The sequence below is a fragment of the Hoplias malabaricus genome, chromosome 4 (assembly GCF_029633855.1).
Source record: "Hoplias malabaricus isolate fHopMal1 chromosome 4, fHopMal1.hap1, whole genome shotgun sequence".
In the NCBI taxonomy this organism is placed as follows: Eukaryota; Metazoa; Chordata; class Actinopteri; order Characiformes; family Erythrinidae; genus Hoplias; species Hoplias malabaricus.
The window spans coordinates 32,063,579-32,084,216 of NC_089803.1; the positions used below are offsets into that span (position 1 = coordinate 32,063,579).

A 20,638-nucleotide genomic window follows, 5' to 3' on the forward strand; every position below is an offset into this window, starting at 1 on the left:
AGGGACATACTCGTGGTCCATGCCACATCACAGTGCTTAGTGCTGTCAGCTGAAGGCTAAATCAGTACAAAGACATATCATGTATTGACAGCTAAGCTTATGCATAAATAATGTTCTTAATATTATGTGTGGAGAAAAGGTTTGAATATTGTTTTTCAATATTACATTACAAAAACATGCTTTAAAACACCTAATAAAACCATACTGACACTTTCTCTGCACAAGAATATTAAGTGATATATACAATAAATGACATTGTTCTACATCAAAAGATACTAAGAAAGTCAATAAAATCTTATATATATATATGGTGGGTGGGTGTGTGTGTGTGTAAAACTAACATCCATTGTCCCCAGTGGTGAATATGGTCGGATATTAAGTGTGCATTCTGTGTGTTTTTTTCTGTTGGATGCATAGCCTATAATCCTGTTTGTGTCCAGGGTGTGTTCCTGCCTTGCAGCCAATGATTCTGGGTAGGTCTGGACCAACCGCGACTCTGAAAATTATAAAGAATTTACAGAAGATGAATGAGTAAATTATTGATTTTAAAATTATCTTCACTCACAGTGAAATAAATGCTAAAAAGCAATTTCATAACATTATTCTCAGCTAAAAGAGGGAGTTGCCGCCTGCCAGTCTGGAAATATATCAACATAAACAATGTTTGCTAGAATTATGCTTCTTCCTACACAAAAGAGTTTAAACCACTTAAAGTCACATTGTCAGGCAGATGTGTGTTTGTAGTTCTTCTCACCACCAACAGTGCTGTCACTCAGTCTTGCTGAGTCCATGCTTATCTGAAATTCTTCATAAAAGTATATTGAGTCTCTTGCCCCAACGTATGTACATATTTTTTTTTTTTTGGGAAAATCCCTATGTCCTCTAGAGGAATCATTTTTGATGTTGTATAATGTCTCTTTTTTGACTTAGTAGAGCTGCAGACATGCCTGTGAAAAGGAAAATGTTGTGCTTCTAAAACTACAACTCAACAGAAAACTAAAATGATTTAAGGAGAAAATATGCTACAAGAAGCATTGTCAGGTGTCTAGTTTTGTTTTCATATCTACTGCAGATTCCTGATGTTATTTTAGCAGAGCAGTTCTTGTCTGCATAGCACTGGCAGGTGAACATTTTGGCCCAGTCTCTCAAGTCAGTGATAGAAGGTTTTCCCCTGATGTAATATGTCCCTGCACGCTTCTCCATATCAAAATGAATAGGGTTAAGATGCAGGTAGTCATCAGAGTCATAGTGTTTACGAACACAGCGACCATTGCCTTGGCAGAGCATGTTGCTGCAGAGATGGGCCGCTGATGTGACGTTGACAATGTACTGATTTAGAGTTTTAGACAAGTATGTAGATAGGGCTTCACATGATGTCTGAAAAGAAAAAGAAGTAGAACATTTAATAACATAGTTATTAAAGTTATTAAAACATTTATTTATATATATATATATATAGCTTTATTCCAAATACTGTATACATTAAGGTGCATTAAGATTTCCATGTTGGAGTTATTTTATCAGTAATCTGAAAGGAAGAACCAAAGCTATCATGCAGGATTTCTTACTTAGGCAATTAATTTCATTCATAATTAAATCTTATTCAGTAGAATGAGGATGACTATTAGGCCCAACTTTATACTGTGCTTAAATAATCAGGCTTAGTGTATTATTCCCTTGTAGTCAGCAGTTCAACAAATACTTTGTTGGGAAAGATGTTCAAGAAAATCAAAAAATGTAATATTGCTAATGGTATGATCATCACTTTTTTTCTTTCTTTTATTTTTGTGAAACTGGAGGTTTCCACATATAAAAAAAGGTCAAATACCTTGTCATTGTAGTCATAGCTAGAGCCCCACAGCACACATCCAGCAGCTCCGAGAGCCGCACTCTCACCAATGCTCCTGACCAGGTCAACCTGAGGATAGCCAAGATGAGAACTTAAAATGCAGTTACTGCAGTTAAACCTTGAGTGTATTCTAGTGCTATTCCATACAGTAAAATACTGATAATGATATATACAGTATGTCACAAAAGTGAGTACACCCCTCACATTTCTGCAGATATTTTATTATTTCTTTTGATGGGACAACACTATGTGTTTGTGTGTGTGTGTGTGTATAAAATATGACATGACCACCTTGCCACTGGAAAAACCTTTCCTTGATCCAATATGGCTGCCATATTTCAGACATAGCCCTATTTCTCACCCTTTTCTTGTTGGGGCATACAGATAAAAGGGTGTCCTGAAACATTTGACTCACCCTGTATATGCATTTGTGTGTTATATATATATATATATATATATGCGCATGGATGGATGGCCACAGATTGAACAGAGTTTCCTATAACAACTTAATCTCCTTGCCTCATGCATGTAATGTTCCTTTTGATCACGTAAAAGAGGTCGCAGGTACATATAAATGGGAATAGTGTAGGGTTGTTGAGGCAAAGCTGCCACTCTGACCGCCTCTTGCACCTGATGGCGGACAAATAGCGCTACCTTCTGGCTTCCGCTTATAGATCTTGGTATGTATGCTGTAGGAAAGAGTGCTGTGCTTGCCTCCCAAAGCCAGAGAAGTTCTGTGTTTAGCTGTGTTGTGTCATCAGGGCATTGACCTGTATAGCTTAGATTTTCAAAATCATAGTTATAACAGTCAGGGTACATGTAGTAACCCCAGAGGTGCTTTGGCCTCTGAGTGGTTCCCAACTTTAGTGTCTTTTCCATGTAATCTCTAGCCATTTTCTGAAATTGCTGCTTGGCTTTGCTTTCAGCATGCGGCCTGGTCAAGGACAGATCCTGCTGTAGTGTGTAGTTGATGGAAAGCTCCCTGTAGATCCCTCTCCCGTCTGAATTTTGGTCAAACACTGGAAGCCACTCCTCCCAGTCAAGGACAGCCAGGCCAGGTGAGGAGTTCGGAATATAGTGGGTAAACTCTTCCTTAGCTTTTTTTAGACTAGCTGTTAGATTACCTCTTTGTGGAATGCCACCATTGTACAGTGTCATCGTCTGCAGGTCGATATAAGGAAAGAGCCCTAATCGTTTCTTATAGAAAAGTGTCAGGGTTTGGTTATGGGCTTTGGCTGGTGTGGTGATGGCCTGGAATCCAGAGAAGTCCAGGGGGATCTTCAGTTGTTGGCATCTGGAGGTTGGGGCGTTCCATATGACCATGAAAGGCATCTTATCAAAAAGTGGAGCCGCAGTCTGTGGAAGGGGTGAAGCCAAATACAAGTCGGCCAGGCTAAGGATGATGAAAGACAGTGTCTGGATGTATCTCTTTGTAAGCAGTGTGTGGTAGCCATTTATTTTTGCCTAGGAGACAAAAAAAAATGCACTTTGTCAGTGTTCGTCATACAGTGGTGATATAAATTTACATTGCTGGTATAGACGGTGTAAAACATCTCAACCCTTGTTTTGTGTGCTCCTGCTTTTTTGTTTCCTTGTCTGTCATGTGCTTCTTTAGCACATGGCTCTGTTTTTGTTTTGTCTCTGCCTTAGCCCCATCATAGTCCCTCGCATTGTCCTTAGTGATTCCACCTGTGTCTCCTTTGTGATCCTGCCCCCTTGTTGTCCTTCTCAGGTGTTCCTTGTCTGTGGTCCTGTGTATATACTGTATAGCCCCTTGTTCTCAGTGCTTCTTGGTCTGGTCTTGTGTGTAGTTGTGTGTTCCTGTATTCTATATTTGCAAATAAAGACAGAGACAGCTGAGTGTAATGCTAAATAATAATAATAAAATGTATTATTATTTTTTTTTTATTATTTGTTTGTTTGTTTTTGTGTGTGATCAAGAAAAAACACCACTAAGTTATTATCCAGAAAAGGGACATTTATATGTCTATTTAGCAAAAAGACTGCGTCTGAAAATTTTACATCACAAACATGTCACAGTGGTTACTGAAGGGAACAAAACATGCCAAATATTTGTAAAATTTCTATATTAGAATTCAAGATACAGCCACTGGCTAGGCTCATCAGAATGAATATATGTTTCGTGATGATTTGAAGGATATAATTAGTCCACATACTCCAACACTCAATAGTATGCCAAAAATAGTAGGACCACCAACAGTAACAGATTCAGAGAAAGGTAGTATGCATAGTACAAATGAAGCAGAAAAAAATATTATCAAATTGTACGTTCATTCATTCATTTTTTATTTTATTTATTTATGCAGTAAATTGGATATAAGCAAGATGACAATGATAACTTCAGAATGTGGCTAAGACACCTTCAGTGGTTCTCCAAACAAAGCTATGTGGCAGTGTCTTATTATCCTAAATGTCTCCATTGGAGTAAAGCTGCTGTAAATATTGAGGTATATAAAATAACCTCCAGTTCCTGCATCATTTTTGTGCTTTGGCTCACATACATCAATGCATACATACAACCTTACAGTTAACTCTTAGCTTTGAGATATTGCTCATGCACATACAGTATATGTGAAAAACACAAGGACACAATATATTTGCTAAATACATGTCTGTGCATCTTTGGAAACATTCAACTAGTAAACAATTTACTAGAAAAACAGTAACTGATAGTACAGTACTGACAAATTGTATAGTTCACTATTCTCAGGTTAAAAATATAAAACTTCTAAAAAGTAAAAACTAAGCTCTAAAAGTCCAGATTTATTTTAATTACATTTCTTTCTTGTTTAACTTTGTAGTTCCCCTCTACCACTGACCGATGATTTTATGATCTGAAATTTAACTGGAATATCAGCTGAAGTTCTTGGTATTGTTTTGGCAATTGTATTTGCGCTGTAAATATATTTTCCTGTAATGTGTGATACTTTTGGTAATTGAAAGTGTCTTTTGACAAACAGATATGCTGTATGACCAAAGTTTGACAACACTAACCCAATGTTTCTTTTTAAATGAAGGATATTAATAAGTAGTTTGATCAGACAAATAAAGCTGGTCTGTTGAGCTTCCAAGAAGCTGTTTCTGTCACGGAATGTAAATGATTTTAAAAGGCTGGTGTCTGAGCAGCATGTGTTGCATGGCTATATATTAGAGTTATAAAACTAATTGTTTCAGCTCATGAATGTCTGTATATATATTTTTTGTTGTTTCTGGAATAGTAAGGCTCCCAAAACAGAGTAAATCATAGTTTTACGTTTTTGCTGTAGTTTTGTGTGAACATGCTTAGAAACTATAATGAACAAAGACCTTGAGCTGTCCTACAGTAAAAATACATGAATGGCTGTTCTTGAATTAGGCAACATGGGTGATAAAAACCAGTTCATCAACATATACAACATAAACTGCAGTTAGGTACAAAACTTAATTCTCAAGTCTACTTGATTATTCAGTACTCCCTGAAATCAAGTGATCATACAGCAAGCAGTTTCCACAGGGTAAGAACATCAACCTTGGGTTCACTGGGTCACATCAGTGCCTTAAAAGATGCATAGAGTAAGAGTATTTGTCAAAAGCCACCGATACACACCAGGAAGTTTACAAATGAAAGAGATTTCATAAAGAACATAAATGGCAAATTCTGAGATTCAAAACAATCCTAGGTAAACAGTCTTTACATCCATAGCTTACACTGTTTAGGGTTATACTGTAGTGTGTGCAAACAAGGCTCATTTTCGAGCAGGGCTACAAGGAAAACAGCACAGTATAACAGTACTGAACTATTAGTAATGCTCACTCACAGCAAGTAGGTCAACCAAAGGCCTGACTCTTCCCCATAATGCTCTATACCATTTCAGCAACCCTAATAAAATCAGTGTCACTATCAGAACAAAACCTCATATCTCCATTTTTGTCTGTCATTTTTTAGGTGGTTTGTATCTAGTTACATTTACTTAAGTACAACATGGAAAAATATGGACATGTACCTTCAGCTACATTTCCTTTTCTATATTCAAACATAGGTGACATTTGGTGTGTATGTCTGTGTGTGGGGGGGCCTCTAAACTTCAGGGAATGTGATGAAATATATAAATGTAGCTTTTAATGTGACTGTGAGCAAAGAGAAAAGTGCAAAGCAGTAATGCTCACTGGATACAGAAATGCAATGTTACGGAAACTATGAGGGCAGCAGGGACCAGAAGGTCGCAGTTAGATCCCATGACCAGCAGGAACACAGGGGTTGAGGGGGACTGAAGGAAGAGCACTGTGTGTGCTCACTGTCCCTAGTGCACTAGTGTGTGTATTCACTGCCACGGATGGATTACATGTGGAAGATACATTCCGTTGTACATTGTTTCATGTTCCTCAGATACCCGCAGTTCTCTGTAATATCCTTTATGCGTATGTGATTTGGCTGCTTTTTATTTTATTTCTCTTTTTATAAATTTCTCTCTGTACACAGCATGCTCTGTGTCTCCCTAGCAGAAGTCTTGAAATGTAACAACAGTTAAATCATGTGGCATTTTGACAAAAACAAAACACAACTAGGTCCAGTCCACTGCCTTTTAAGAAGTATGAGGTTTCTGGAGAGAGTGGAATGTCAGCCAGTAATTTCATTCCCAGTAAAGGATGATAATAAAATTTTGGCAAAGTGTGGTGGCATTTAACTGAACCTGGAATAAAGTATTTGATGCTGTGTCTGGTGAATGATGTCTCACATTGTATTAAAACTTTATACTGGACACTGCTCTTCAGATAAATTCAAGTTATTTTATTTTAGATTTTATATTGTATTCCCAAGTATACTGTTCAATGAGATGGCTTGCTCTCTCACCCCTCTTGGAGATACAAGGTTTTGATACAGTGGTGACAATATAGCAATATAAATTGACTGCCTACAATCAGGGCATTACTACTCTTAAGTGTGTGCATACAAACATGGGTCACTGCATGTGCCATCAGATAGCTGTAACATGCTGTATCAAACACAGCTGAAAGTAATCAGAACAAGCAGCAGAACCAGAGGCAGGGCATTGCCTGCACACACAGCAGAACTCTCTGGCCCTTCGTTGCCCTTCACCTCCTCCTCTCCCGCCTCATGGTCCAGTATGGGGTCATTGCTGTTACAGTGCTCCCCCCTATAACCCTGGTAACAATGGCAGTGGAATTGTTCCACTAGGAGCTGCAGGTCATGCTGTGAGTGGCGCCCAGTGATGGCGAATGTGCCGTTGCGTTGGGACAGGATACGGTAGCTGCTGCGGCTCAGGTGCAGATAATGTGCTGCCTGTGGGTCCTTCCGGACACAGCGGCCTTTGGACTGACACAAAAATTCACTGCACACTTCAGCTGCCCGGGTCACGTTGGTGATGTACTGCCCCAGTCTGTAGTTCAGGAAAGCCCTCACCTTGGAGCAGTTGTACTGCAGTCATGCAGAAAAAAAGAGAAAAAACATGAAGGAATGCTAATAACTCTTAATAGATTGGACAAAGCTCATTTCTGAAAAATTTGGGATGCTGTGCAAGTTGTAACAAAATGTTCTGAAGTGCAAATAATTGAATTGGATTTTTCAGATATAAAGATGGTGAGAGGTTCACACTGGAAAGACTGTATAGGAAAATAGTTCAACAATTCAAGTCTTAAATTCAACATAGATTCTCAACTTAAAAGTGTAAACCCTAAGGATTTGTTCTTCTGTAGCATATAATATCATTAAAGCATTCAGAGAAATCTCTATATGCATAGGACAAGGTCCAAAACCGGTATTAGCTGGCAGTGGTATTTGGGCACTCAGGTGGCACTGAATTAAAAACATTTCTTTAGTGGAATTCACTGCGTGGGCTCAGAAATCCCTCCCAAAACCACTTTCTGTGAACACAGTTCATAACTGCATTAAAAATATCTGTTAAAACTCACAAATGCTACGAAGAAACCTTATATAAACAAGATTCAAAACCTTTTTTGGGCTCAAGCTCATTTAAAATGGACTGAGGCAAAGTGGAAAATTGTTGTGTGTCCTGACAAAATCAAATCTGGAATTGTTTTCGCAAATTATAGTAATTGTTTAACACACAAGAATGGGAGAACATTTCACTTTCAGAACTATGGCAGTTGGTCTCCTCAGTTACCAAAGGTTTTCAGAGTGTTGTTAAAAGAATTAGTAAATATGCCCCCGCCCAACTTTTTTGAAACATAAGCAAATATATAATGGGCATATATATATATATATATATATATATATATATATATATATATATATATATATATATATTGCTTTAATAATTTCCACATTATTGCATTCCGTTTTTATTTGTATTCTAACTTTTTTGGAAATGGTTTGTTAATAAATTCCTCTCTTGGTCATCCTATGTTTAAGGTGTACATCTGATTTAATTTCAGCAACAGTTGTAATGTATTTAGTTGCATCTAACATCTGGAGAATATTTTGTAATTTCAAGCATTTTGTTGTCTGTCATCCAGAAAGTATGTGCGTGGCATTTGTTTTTTTTGTCTGTCTGTTTGTTTGTTTGTTTTATGTAATACAATTGTATGTTAAAACTCTGCTTCATATCACCATAGCCAAAGTCTCCATAACAAGCGTTAAATATCCAACTTCCACTCACTCTGGAAGATGTGAGGTTAAGGTCTCCCCAGATCACAAAGCCTGCAGCACCTAAAGCCGCACTTTCCCCTATTGTGTATATCAAGTCTTTCTGTAAATCACAAAATAAAAGCATTATTTTAGATACAGTCATGACAAAATGTGCATCATATTATTGTTGTGTTTTCTGTAATTTTACAAAACACATAAATTGGGATATTTTACACTGAACTTTTTCTACTTAAAGTTTAGGATGATGTCCTACCACAAGAGGGTGCACTTTTTGTTTTACATAATTTATAACGGTGCTCAACAACATTAACCAATTGCCTGTACCAATAACCAATAATCAGCTGGTCTCAGACTTTAAACACTTGATTAGTCATATGCTGTGACCTGCTGCTTGACTGGAATGGAAACCAGTCAAACCAGGCTGATAGGACTGATGACCCCTAATGATATGGGAATAATATTATTAATAATGTTACTCATTGTCATTACCATTAATAGGTTAAATTCATGAACACTATCGCCACATTTAAATCATGTAAACCAAACTTCACATGTGCTTTTGGATAAAATATTATCCCAAGAACAAAACATATTGATGCACATGCTTTATCCTTGATGGAACTCATAACAAATGCACTGACAAAATTCTTCTTGCTTTTTATTTTCAAACAACTTAATGTTTGCTATTTTTTGTTAAATAAAATAATGATTGTCAGAATTGTGCAGAACAGTTACTATAAAATGAAATTATAATTTGAATTAACTTTACATTAAAATATACATACACAAATGCTTTCAGAAATACATTGATACATTGGTACACACAAACACGCATACACACACACACACCCACATATATATATATATATCACAACTATAAAGTTAAAATGCTAGTACCTTCTTGTATTTTTAGGAGGGAGATAAATGTGTAGTGACGTGCATTAAAAAAACTGGCAAGAGAAAACCATTCTTTTGTATTTTTTTAATATGAATAAATAAATAAGTGTAGTTTTGGTGTATTTTGAATTAGAATCTCTTAATTTACTAAGTGAAAGTTTCAATAAGAGCTTTAGCATCGCACACAAAAGCTTGAATGGAGAAAATCAACACTATTTCTGGCTTGATTAGAGGGATTAAGTAATGTAGAAGACCAAACCAGACCTCTGTGTATGTGTATGTGTGTGTGTGTGTGTGTGTGTGTGAGAGAGAGAGCGATAGAGAGTGCATAAATGAAAATGATACATTTAAGCATAAATGAAATGTAATCTAGCTTTTGAAATAAACAGTGAGTTTACGTTGCTAGATAAAAGTTCTGATACCTCACTAATCTCTGTAAAAATGAAATTGAAGGAAAAATGAATTATTGGCCAAATTATGTAATCGATTAATTAGCTTTAAAAAAAGTCTCACATGCGTTAACTTGCAGCACTTGTGTGTGTTTGTATGTTTATTTATTTACTTATGTATTAATTAGGTAAAATTCTTAGACAGTATTTACCTGTGACAGGAATGCCATAGCTTCATCTCTATATCCCAACCTTGTGTAGACATAAGTGGGCAGATCATAGGGCAGTGAGGTCAGTGAGGCCAGCCTCAGAGACTCCAGTATGCGGTTCTGGGAGAAATGCAGGTTACGAATGCTGTCCATGTGACTTTTGCGGATGGCCAGGGCAGGAAAGAGGGCAGTGCTGCTGTTCCACAGCCAGAGCAGTTTGTCATTGCGGAGGCTCTCCAGCCTGGGGCAGGTGCCACTGTAATTGTATGCATGTACATTGTAGTTATGGCAGTCTGGATATAGGTAAAAGCCCCAGAGGCCTTTGGGTCTGGTCTGTGTGCCCAGCTGTAGTGTTTCCTGCATGAAAGCCATGGCGCTCTTTTCAAAGCGCAGACGTGCCAGCTCCTCGATCTGCTCCTCTGTTACATTGATGTAAGCCTGGGTGACCAGCTCACGTGAGCGCTGTCGGTAGATGTCTTTTTTATGCCAGTTACGATTCCACTGTGGCCTCCAGTACTCCCAGTCGATGACTGCAAGGCCACGGAAGTCCTCTGAGGGGATGAAGTGTGCAATATCTTTGGTGGCCTTTCTGAGATGTGCTTCCAGACTACAGTTCTGAGGTAGTCCTCCGTTCACAGGCACCCCTTGTTCTGTGTAGAACGGGTAATAGCCCAGGCGGTTAGCATAAAATATGGTGACATTCTGGCCTGTGTGAACAGCTCGTGGACTGCCGCTGATGTGGAAGAGGTCAAGGTTGATGTTCATGTTATACTTGAGGGTGCACATGTCCAGCGGCGCATTCCAGGCAGCCAGGAATGGCTTGCGACCCACAAGGGGCAGCTTAGCAGGTTTCTGGCTAAAGGCAGCATGCACCAAGAGCAGCAGCCAGGAAAGCACAAGGGCGTAGGCAACAGGCACAGCTTGATGTAAAGCCCCGCAGGGCACACCGGACATCCTGCTTTCTGACTCACCAAAGAGTACTGTCAGTCATCCTAAGAGGAATGACAGACAACGGATTAGAGAGGAACTGGGTGAAATAGGCCAGAGGTTCCTAGGCATAAACTCAGGCAGATGTTTTCCACATTCAGGGTGAAATGTATGGGGATATATTGATTTTAATTTGTTTTTTGTTTTTATTTTGGGTCCAAGTTGCAATTTCCCTGAAGAATCTTTCAGTGAACCAACTTTGGACTAACCAATCTTCATAACTATGCAGCTGTTGAGTAAACATTAGAATAGTTGTCCAAAAAAGTTCTGTAAATATTGTAGGTCAGAGATCTTCTAATCCAGACCTTGGATCCAGGTTCTACGCCAGAATTTTAAACTGACCGGGTGGTACGACTATTGTCTCAGTCACATATGATAGGGAGAGTTGACAGAGTCGGTTATTTCCATGTATCATATCGGTTAGTACTGGCTTTGCTACTGATCCAATGTGAAGGACAGTCTCCACATGCCAAAATAGCATACTTTTTAATTTTTTTTTGGCATGTCAGTCAGATTTCTTTTCCTGCGGTAGTAGGTGGTTCTTGGCCACGTTTAATGGTGATAGGTACCATACTCTCTGTGGAGAATCTGGCAATGTAAGCCTAGTACGATTACAGCTGCAACTGCTAATGCACATGAATTGCCAGAAATATTATCATACAGGCCAGCCACTGTAAAATCACGGCATGGAACCTGGATAAAAGCTATGAATTTAAAGATCTCTGTGGTAGTTGCTGATACGTGTATTTGCAGTTAGGGTTACATAAGCAAGGAACACACCCTTGAGGGGGCGCCAGACCTTCGCAGGGCGACACACACTCACTTACACCTATGGACACTTTTGAGTCACCAATCCACCTACCAATGTGTGTTTTTGGACCGTGGGAGGAAACTCATGCAGACACAGGGAGAACACACCAAACTCCTCACAGACAGTCACCCGGAGTGGGATTCAAACCCACAACCTCCAGGTCCCTGGAACTGCGTGACTGCGACTCTACCTGTTGCGGCACCGTGCCGCTCATTGTTTAATTTAACAATTTTTAATTTTCATCAACTTGCCTTGAATTGGGGTCATATACTTGAACATAATTCTATGACAAGATATGTTTTAAAATAAATATTTCATTCAGTGTCAATGAAGCGGGGATTTCCACTGTTGTCTATGACAGGAGCAGAAATGAAAAGCAGTTCAAAAGAAGTGTGGTTTTTGTCCCTCTTGTTGGTTTGACTGTGATTTAGATGGCACCTTGATGATTTTAGTCATCACTTAAACCATGCTCAGCTGACCACCAGAATAATAACCACATCCAGCCACACACACTCACTCTGCGGCGCCCTCATGGCCATAATCATAGCTGCCATTGCCAGAGGCCTGTCTGAAAACTCCTGAACCCAGTATGATTTCTCCACCACACATGCAAAGACGTGCCACATTTGTTATGAATTATTGTCTTGTAGAAGCGTTCCATTGTTCTTTTGCACAATTTGAGGGTTTTGTCTTTAAAGTCTGGTGAACTTTTTGAGACAGAAGAGATGGCATCTTTCACAAACAAGGGCAAATAGACCATTACTTGTTACTTCAGAGTCGGAAAACATTTTTACTACTGGATTTACAGGAGGCAGTAGAAAATGGAATCAATTGCTAGTAACCATGGCAATAATAACATGTAGTCAGATATTATTAATGCCAGTCATCTGCTAAATCAGAGGCTGAAAAATGAGGCAAGGCGAGGAATGTTGCGGATGAAAGCAGATTGCAGTTCCCTGTGGCGGTTACGTTATTCAGTGGAAAGGGCTTGGCTAACAGCGCTAGCTCCTTTTTCCTCAACACTGGCAGTTAGCCCATGCCATGAGGAGGAGAAATTAAACCATTTCCTGCATAATCAGACTTTACAGCAAGCCTCAGAGATATAATGTCTTGTTATATGTCTATGCTTTAATTGAAAAAAGTTACATTCTACCAACAGAGTTTTTTTCTTACTGTCCCTCCACTGTCCCTACTCAAAAAAAAAAAAAAAAAAAAGAAAAAAAAGATGTGGTCCACACTAACTCCATGCAAGCCATTATACTTAATCACTTTTGAACATTTATAATAAACCCAGCATGGAAACTCTGACTAAAGCCAGCATCTCAGTAGACTCTGAGGGACAAGAGGAGCTAATCCAGGTCTGCTTTTTGAATGAAAATTTACAAGAGGAAAAAATTGCAAGCAGTTGTCTTTATAGCCTTTTGACCTTAGATGTCAAAAACACAGGCACAAGAAGAGCAGCTTTGTAGAACTGTCTTTGCAAAGACTGTCAGTCTAGTTGCTGAGATGTATTTACATTTGAGCCTCCCGAAACCCTCAGCTGTCCCTGGTTGTAATTAGGATAAGCGTTTGTTGGTAAACGTGGTTTTTATGGAAAACTTTCAGCCAGCGTCTTCAGAGAAACCACAGGCTGCGCAGCGTCAACCTGACGCAAACACTTCTGATCATCTTCATTTAACTCAGTCCAAAGGGAAACACGGGACTAGAGGCTAACAAGTATGATAATTGAACTGCTTTCTGAAGAGGAGACAGCTGGTCTATTTGAACATGCTAAAAAAAAGTCCTAAGTAAAAGCATTGTTTTATGAACCGTGGTTTAATACGGGCAGTTCTACAGTGGCCCATTTTAAGCCTCTTCCAGTAACATTTACTACATTTACATTAACTGAATATTGTCCAAATTTGCAGGGGTTTGTTTTGTCATCACTTTTGAACAAGGTCTGATGTGATTGAGTTTGATGGTTAGAGTACAACCCCGACAGATTTCTTTCCATTGTATTAATCTGAGGTCATATTTTGGTCTGACATGAAACGTTCCCTCTCAGGCTATAGGAAGGAATGTGTGACCTCATAACAACCTCAGATGTTAATCTGGTTTGTGTTTTGACTGCTTGCCCCAATAGCTTTTGTTTAGTAACAGAAAGACACTGGGGCACTCAGACATTTCCATTTATATTGTCATGTAGTCTACAGTATTTCTGTAACTATTTGTTGTGAAGTTTCACACTATTTATCAAGAATGACACAAAGACACCAACCCCTGTGGCAAAAGGTGTGGAATATCTGTTATCCCACTGGAGCTATTTATCCCAGAACATTACGTATCTCATCTGTTATTTTTGCATCCTTTTCTCTCCTGAGTGACTTCATATTTGCAAAGCTTTACAGTTGTGCCATGTTAACTCTAAATGAACTTGCCGCTGCTATAGAAAACAGATGTTTTTAAGAGGTTAATTAGAGTTGGTTTTAATTTGATTTCCAGTTACACACTTGGTTTTAACTTCATCACTCTCATTGCTAACCCAGATTATTTACAAAGCCCTAGTCACACTCTTAATGCTGTATTTTATTCAGCTCAAGACAGAACTCTGCACCTCATAACCTCTGTCAAGTCCTCTGTTTTTAAAGTGAAAAGATTCTCAGGTACTCCATAATGCAAGAGGCTACAATCTACTGAATACTGAGTTAAAAATAGCTTACTTTCCATACCTTGTTATCTTCCAGGCACCTTCATCAGGCCTACTCTTAAACACTATTCACAGGCTGTTTCACTCATAGTGAGTTTTGAGAAAGTTTTATCAAACAGTTCAGAAATATACAGCCTTTTCAATTTCGTGTGGTTTTGCCTGAGGCCAGCGATGTAAAAGATGGTAAGCACAAACATAAAGGATCCTCGGCATGTTTTATGTCCCTTTGCCCAACAGTATAAAAGTGTTTTTTGCCAAAAGTCTCACCCAGTGAGCTATGATAGTGACCTATGAATTAAATTGTACTCACCTGAAGATTCAGCAAGGCCCATTCAGCACCACTCCAGTGGGCACATGTGACATGCCCCTCTCGGCGTCCCCAGCATGGCAGCATATTTTCTGTCTGCTGTAAAATCCACCCACCACCACTTTTATATACAGAGGGAGAGAGAGGGAGAGTTTAGGGGAAAAAAATGAGAGAAAGAGAGGGAGAGTTTCCTGAGAGGGAGGAGAAAACAACCACTGAGCCTGAGCGAGAGAACCACAACACTGCGATTAGCATGGAGGGAGGAGGGAAAGAGGAGCAAGGACGGACTCCAGTCCAAATCCCATTGACTGGGTAAGTGTGTGTGTGTGTGTGTGTGTGTGTGTGTGTACCCACTTGTTTGTGCTAAGGTCCTAACATAGGAAGGCCATAGAAAAACAGAAGTAACCCACCAGCAACTTTATCCTGTTAGATTATTTATTTATTTTTTAAACAAAAGGTACAAACTATATTTTATAACATGAAATAATTTGAAAGAGCAAACCTTTGTTTTTGTTACTTTTTGTTTCTGTAGCCATGGATATATATTTTAAGTAGTAACAAATTTGTAAAACACATCTAACCCCTCTAACACATGTCATATATATGACCCCAACTGCTGATAAGATAATGGAAACAAGTATATGGTTGTAAGGCGTGTGCATGTGTGTACACATTTGATCCTTCCCCAAGTAATCATGCACTGTAACTGCATCTTACTCAGCTCATCCCCATCAATCAGCATTAGCAGTTAGCTACGTGTACTCCAGCCACCTGGCCTTCAGGAGCTCAGAGTGGGCTTTCACGTGCAACACACAGCTCATCATTGTTGTGAAAAGACTGGGTAGAATTCTCCTTGCTGCTCAAGTTACTTTTTCCCAGTGGCCTGTGATTGTCTTGTTTTGCCTCTTAGTCACTGTCTGTTGTGGCAGTAGACTAGACATTAGTCAGAATTTTATTTTGAGGATGTAATTAAGACAGAGCAAAACAATACTTCCAAAGGTGTTATTGCAGTGCAGTAATACAGTTACTTGCTGATTGGTAATTTAGGCATCAGAGTCCCTTGTCTTTACCATAATTATAGCTAGAGTGCTGTTTATAAAATGACTTAATAATCTAATCTGTTTTTATGATATGTGGACTTTAGTAAACAGATCAAATCTGTAACGCTTCCTATGAATCTTGTATTAATCAGACTTTATACATGCATTCATTTGGCAGTTAGTTTTGCTGGCATTGTCTTGTGTAAATTGAGTTACATGCATATCACTTCTTAGTCCAATTCCATTCGATTTTGTGTTATAGTTTTTAAAATTTTCTTATTAATAGTTATTATAAAATCATATACACTTGGAACTTATAAGCCCATAAGCTTATATATGCCATGCATTATAAGGCACATAAAAACCAAACCTTTGCATACCATATACCATTTAAATGCAATCTCCTCCATGTTCTTGTATTTGAATCTTCCTTACACCCATTCCAACACATTTGGGTACAGTTACAATATTTCTTTATGAAGACAGTCATTCACATTCACTTATTCATTTCCCATAACTGTTTCACCATAATCCAGGATGCAGTGGGTCCGGAGTTTTCCTGGAATCACTGGCCACCCTGCAGGAACACTCCCTGAACAGGGCACCAGTCCATCACAGTGCATCACACACTCACCCAGTCACTCACTCATTTACTCATTCACAATTTCACACCTACCAACATGTATTTTTGGTTTGTGGGAGGAAAAGCACACGGACACTGGGAGAATACACCCTTAGAGATCGTGACAAAGGTGAGGACTGCACTTAGAACCTCAAGATCCTGGAGCTTTGTAGCAGCAACAATAGTGCTACTGTGCCACTCCATCATATCACGTGGCCAGCCTTATCCAATTAAATGTTCCTAATCTATTGTTTACTCTGCACGGTCCTTTTCTTGGAGGCTCTTTCTCAGAAAGCAAAGGCCTTGGATGTAGACCCACTTTTTTATGGCTGTCCTTTTGCATTGCTCTGAAGAGACAACAACAAAGACACCTCTTACTGTTCCATTAAGTATAATATTTCAAAAATATAAAAGTCATTATTTAAATTTCTCTATCAGTGCTGCTCGGGTCTTAAACACACTGTGCTGTGAACTGTCACGGAGAGTTCAGTTTAATGTAATTCAACTCCATATAAAAAACAAATCTCACTCTTGAACCTACATTAACATTAACTTTATGTTTAGCAATGCATGAAGACACTGCTTTTGTAAGATTTTATTCCTTGAACATATGTCACTCATCATTAATCAATATTTTCATTTTGTTGTTTACAACTAAGGTAAGTAAACAAAACAATTACAGCCTCTAAACACATTTTCATGCATTACTACAGATTTTTCTGCACCCAGACCTCCTTCACTTCCTCTACATTAGGGGCCTTTTCAGCTCACAGAGTACCATTTACACTGTTTAATTTATTGATCACTAAAGGAACAAAATGCTTCCAAGAACACAGTTTGGTTATTTACTTCAATCCATTAGTCTGATTAATGGGCACTAGAGTCAGTGTCTGGCAGATCCAGCTCTCTGGGTCAACAGATTTTGATCCATGAGCTGCTGGAATCTTCTTCCAGCCTCAGTGCTGTCGCCTTCCAGACTTCTGCGTGCAGCCAGTGTGGAGACACGTTTGTTCCGATGGGAGGAGTGGGCGAGGGGGAGAGGGGATGTAGGGATGCTGGAGGGTTAGAAGAATGTTAGTAAAAAACCACATTCCCACAGCTAAAGGAGTGCAATGGTTGTGTTGGCCCAAAGCTCTGGATCATTGCTGGAGATTTCCTCCACCTCTTGTTCCTCAAAAGAAAAAGTGCAATCTGAGGCATAACTGACCCACTATGTGGATAGGGTCCCAGTTTTTGGAGTCTCAGAAGGAAATGATTAACTTTTTCAAAAACAGCTTTCCTTACTTGTTGAAGACAGACACCTTTCGGGTACGCCCAAAGATTTGTCTTCCTGTTTTGATGGTCTCATTATTGCAAAACCACTCTGTAAAGCTGGGCTTGATTTGCTTTTAGATTTTATCTGAAAGAAAGTGAAAATACATTGACTGAATCACTAGCTGAACTCCTTGTAACTCTCTGTAAATTGAATTCAGTGATCTTAGTCCCTGAAGGACTGTATAAACATCAATTTATGTTTATACACACATTAAACTTTATGCTATTTTCTTAAAATGATAGATGTCAATAATGTTTTGATATAAAAAAAACATTTAAGTGGATGGTTCAGGACGTTTTGTTCTGAGTGAGATGTACAACTGGAAAGAATCTACAAATAATGACAAAGCTATATACCAAGTATAAGTTTTTCCTAGAACCATACATCCCAACCACACATAGAGAGTGATATTCCCACACTTCCCATTCCCAAAATGCCTTACTCTAACTAAAGGAGCACTTATTTTGATAATGTTGATGTTAAGAAGATTTGAGAATGAAGAGCAAAGGCACAGGGGCTATTGTGATTGCTGGAAGGGGAAGCAGATATCTGGAGATGCTTAGAGGATTTGGTAAGGTTTGGTCAAGCAGAGTCGCCAGCCTCGAAACCTCAGGACACAGCAGTGATCCAAGTGTGGTCTGGAGGCTTCATTACTGTGGTGTTCAACCATTCAGCAATCACCATTCCTAGTCGGTCTCTCTCCTTTTCTCTGTTTTCTGTCTCCAGTTCATCCTGACCACCACAGGCTAGAGCCCAGAGAAACCTAAAAAGCACTGTCCTCTCCAGTTTCACCTTGAAAGAGCTGAAGGGCACGGCAAAAGTTTTACATTGCTTTGCATTGGAATTGTTTTGAAGAGAGGCCTATGTGAACAAATGCTCAATTTGTATCATACAGTTTACTGTTGTTTTTACCATTGGAAAGTAATTACATGTTGGTCATGCCCCTGACATCTAGGCCATGAAATGTGTTGTGCCAAACGAACTGTGTAATGATTGTGAAATGTTTTGTCACTTTTTGAGCCTAAGTCTGTTTCATTCGGTCACTCTGTAAATTACAGACTTCCTGTTAGCTGAAGTCAACTATAGACTTCTGTAAGCAGCAATTAGCAACAAGTGTGTGTGACACACCCTGACCTTTTTAAGATGTCACACTGGCACTAGCACTAAACAGTGTACTGTGAGAAAATGGGCTGCAGTGAAAAGTGCGAGTTGTTCACCCACATTGGCTGCATCATCTGTCTCTCTGCTCTGGCCGCTGGAGTCAAAGATCTCCTGAATAATTCTAACAGCTCCATCCGCCAGTGCTCCCATAATGCTGTTCTTGGTGGTTTACTTTGTGGATGTGAAGCATGTCCTTTTGTTTCTGACCACATTTCATCATACAAACTGGGAGGTCCTTCTTATTAAACCACAGCCTGGGCCATGTGCCCCTTGCTGTTTATTTAGGGCTCTTGTGGACTCGTCGTGTATAGTGTTTGGTTTGCTTGTTCAGATGGGGCATTTTTTACAGTTAAAGACATGCTGACTGTGATCTACACTTTCCCGCTCAAACTGTCAGAAATGCTGCCATACCATCTCAGCCTCCGTAATGAAAACAGGGATTCTTCCAAAAGTAATGAACAGTATTTATTTAGTTGCTGGCATCTGAAATTGGCACAAAAACCCATGGGAATATTACCTCTGCTTAAGTCGGACACACTTGAAAAAAGGCTTTAATGTAAACTCTCTATTGCATAAAAATAAACTGTTTTTCAATGAGTCACTTTTTATTTTTGAAAAAGAAGAGATTACAGGAAAGCAAAGAGCAGGAAAGTGCTTCTTTAAAAGCCCATATAATTGCAAAGTAAGTTTCTATTTATTGATCATTCTCAATTTTTCAGCTGATGCAGAGAACTGTTGGACACTCAGTCACTCAGCCTCTAACACCTTGCTTAACCTCTGTTATATAGCTGTGGTATAAACATGTCATAACAAATGTCATTTAAAAAAAATCTTTTTAGGATCGGGAAAACATTCTTAACTCTCAGTATAAGCTAATGTACCCGTTTTTCCTTTAACAGTAGCTTTAGATATTTTGATTTGTTGTGATAATTTCATACGGTGTAAGAGCAGCTGTTTTCACATTTTGTTAATAAAAAAAGTCACTTGACAAGATTTACTTCATTAATAAATCTTTTACATATTACTGGACAAACTCTGCCATGACAACCCATTACAGCATATGATGTCTGCAGTGATACAACATCACAACATGGTCTCTTTATGTTCTTCAGGTCCTGGTTCACTCAGATTCCGTTTTGTCATGGAAGAAAACCTTATGCTCCCATGACGTGTCTGTGTATATTCAAATACATTTTTGCAATATTATGGGATGTACAAGTAAAACTAATATAGATTTTATATAGCAAGTACATCATGATTTTATATCATCAGACATAATCTATTGTCACCATTTGTGACAGTACACAACATATTTATAGTGTATTTAAAGTGGCAGTGCTTATTTTTTTATTTTATATTTGGGGGCTTGTTGTCCAGGAAAACTTATGCCTCTGGGGTCTCCGGGTGGAGAAGCAAGGCGGATTGAAAGCCAACCACTAGAAGCCTTTGGAGTGGGGAGTACTAATCCTGCATGGGGCAGGGGAAAAATGTATTATATACTATCAGTGTGCTGGTGCAAGCATCCCTGCAAAGTAGACTTTACACCAGCACAAGCAAAGTTTTCTGGTAGGCTTTCACTGGAGTTTTTTTCTGGCCCTATCACTTCTGTCATATGAACAACCTCTGAAAATGATGAATCCGACACATTTCTGTTGCATACCTGAACAGCCTTGGCTTTGCTAATGGCGCTAAGAGCTACTGCCACAAACTCATGCATCTGTTAATTCACCTGTTGCC

The 20,638-nt window shown here is 38.9% G+C and overlaps 2 protein-coding genes across 2 annotated transcripts; both read right to left on the reverse strand.

Annotated features, from left to right (window-relative positions):
- Nucleotides 1–605: 605 nt before the first annotated feature.
- Nucleotides 606–14,850, reverse strand: LOC136695008 (hyaluronidase-5-like). Its single transcript, XM_066668822.1, has 5 exons — nucleotides 14,767–14,850; nucleotides 2,369–3,313; nucleotides 1,829–1,918; nucleotides 1,068–1,377; nucleotides 606–685 (listed from the first exon to the last, which is right to left on the reverse strand). The coding sequence occupies exons 1-5, from the start codon at nucleotides 14,848–14,850 to the stop codon at nucleotides 606–608; spliced, it is 1,509 nt and encodes a 502-aa protein (XP_066524919.1).
- Nucleotides 6,676–14,853, reverse strand: LOC136695329 (hyaluronidase-4-like). Its single transcript, XM_066669358.1, has 4 exons — nucleotides 14,767–14,853; nucleotides 9,976–10,964; nucleotides 8,488–8,577; nucleotides 6,676–7,286 (listed from the first exon to the last, which is right to left on the reverse strand). The coding sequence occupies exons 2-4, from the start codon at nucleotides 10,924–10,926 to the stop codon at nucleotides 6,849–6,851; spliced, it is 1,479 nt and encodes a 492-aa protein (XP_066525455.1). The 5' UTR covers nucleotides 10,927–10,964; nucleotides 14,767–14,853; the 3' UTR covers nucleotides 6,676–6,848.
- Nucleotides 14,854–20,638: the final 5,785 nt, after the last annotated feature.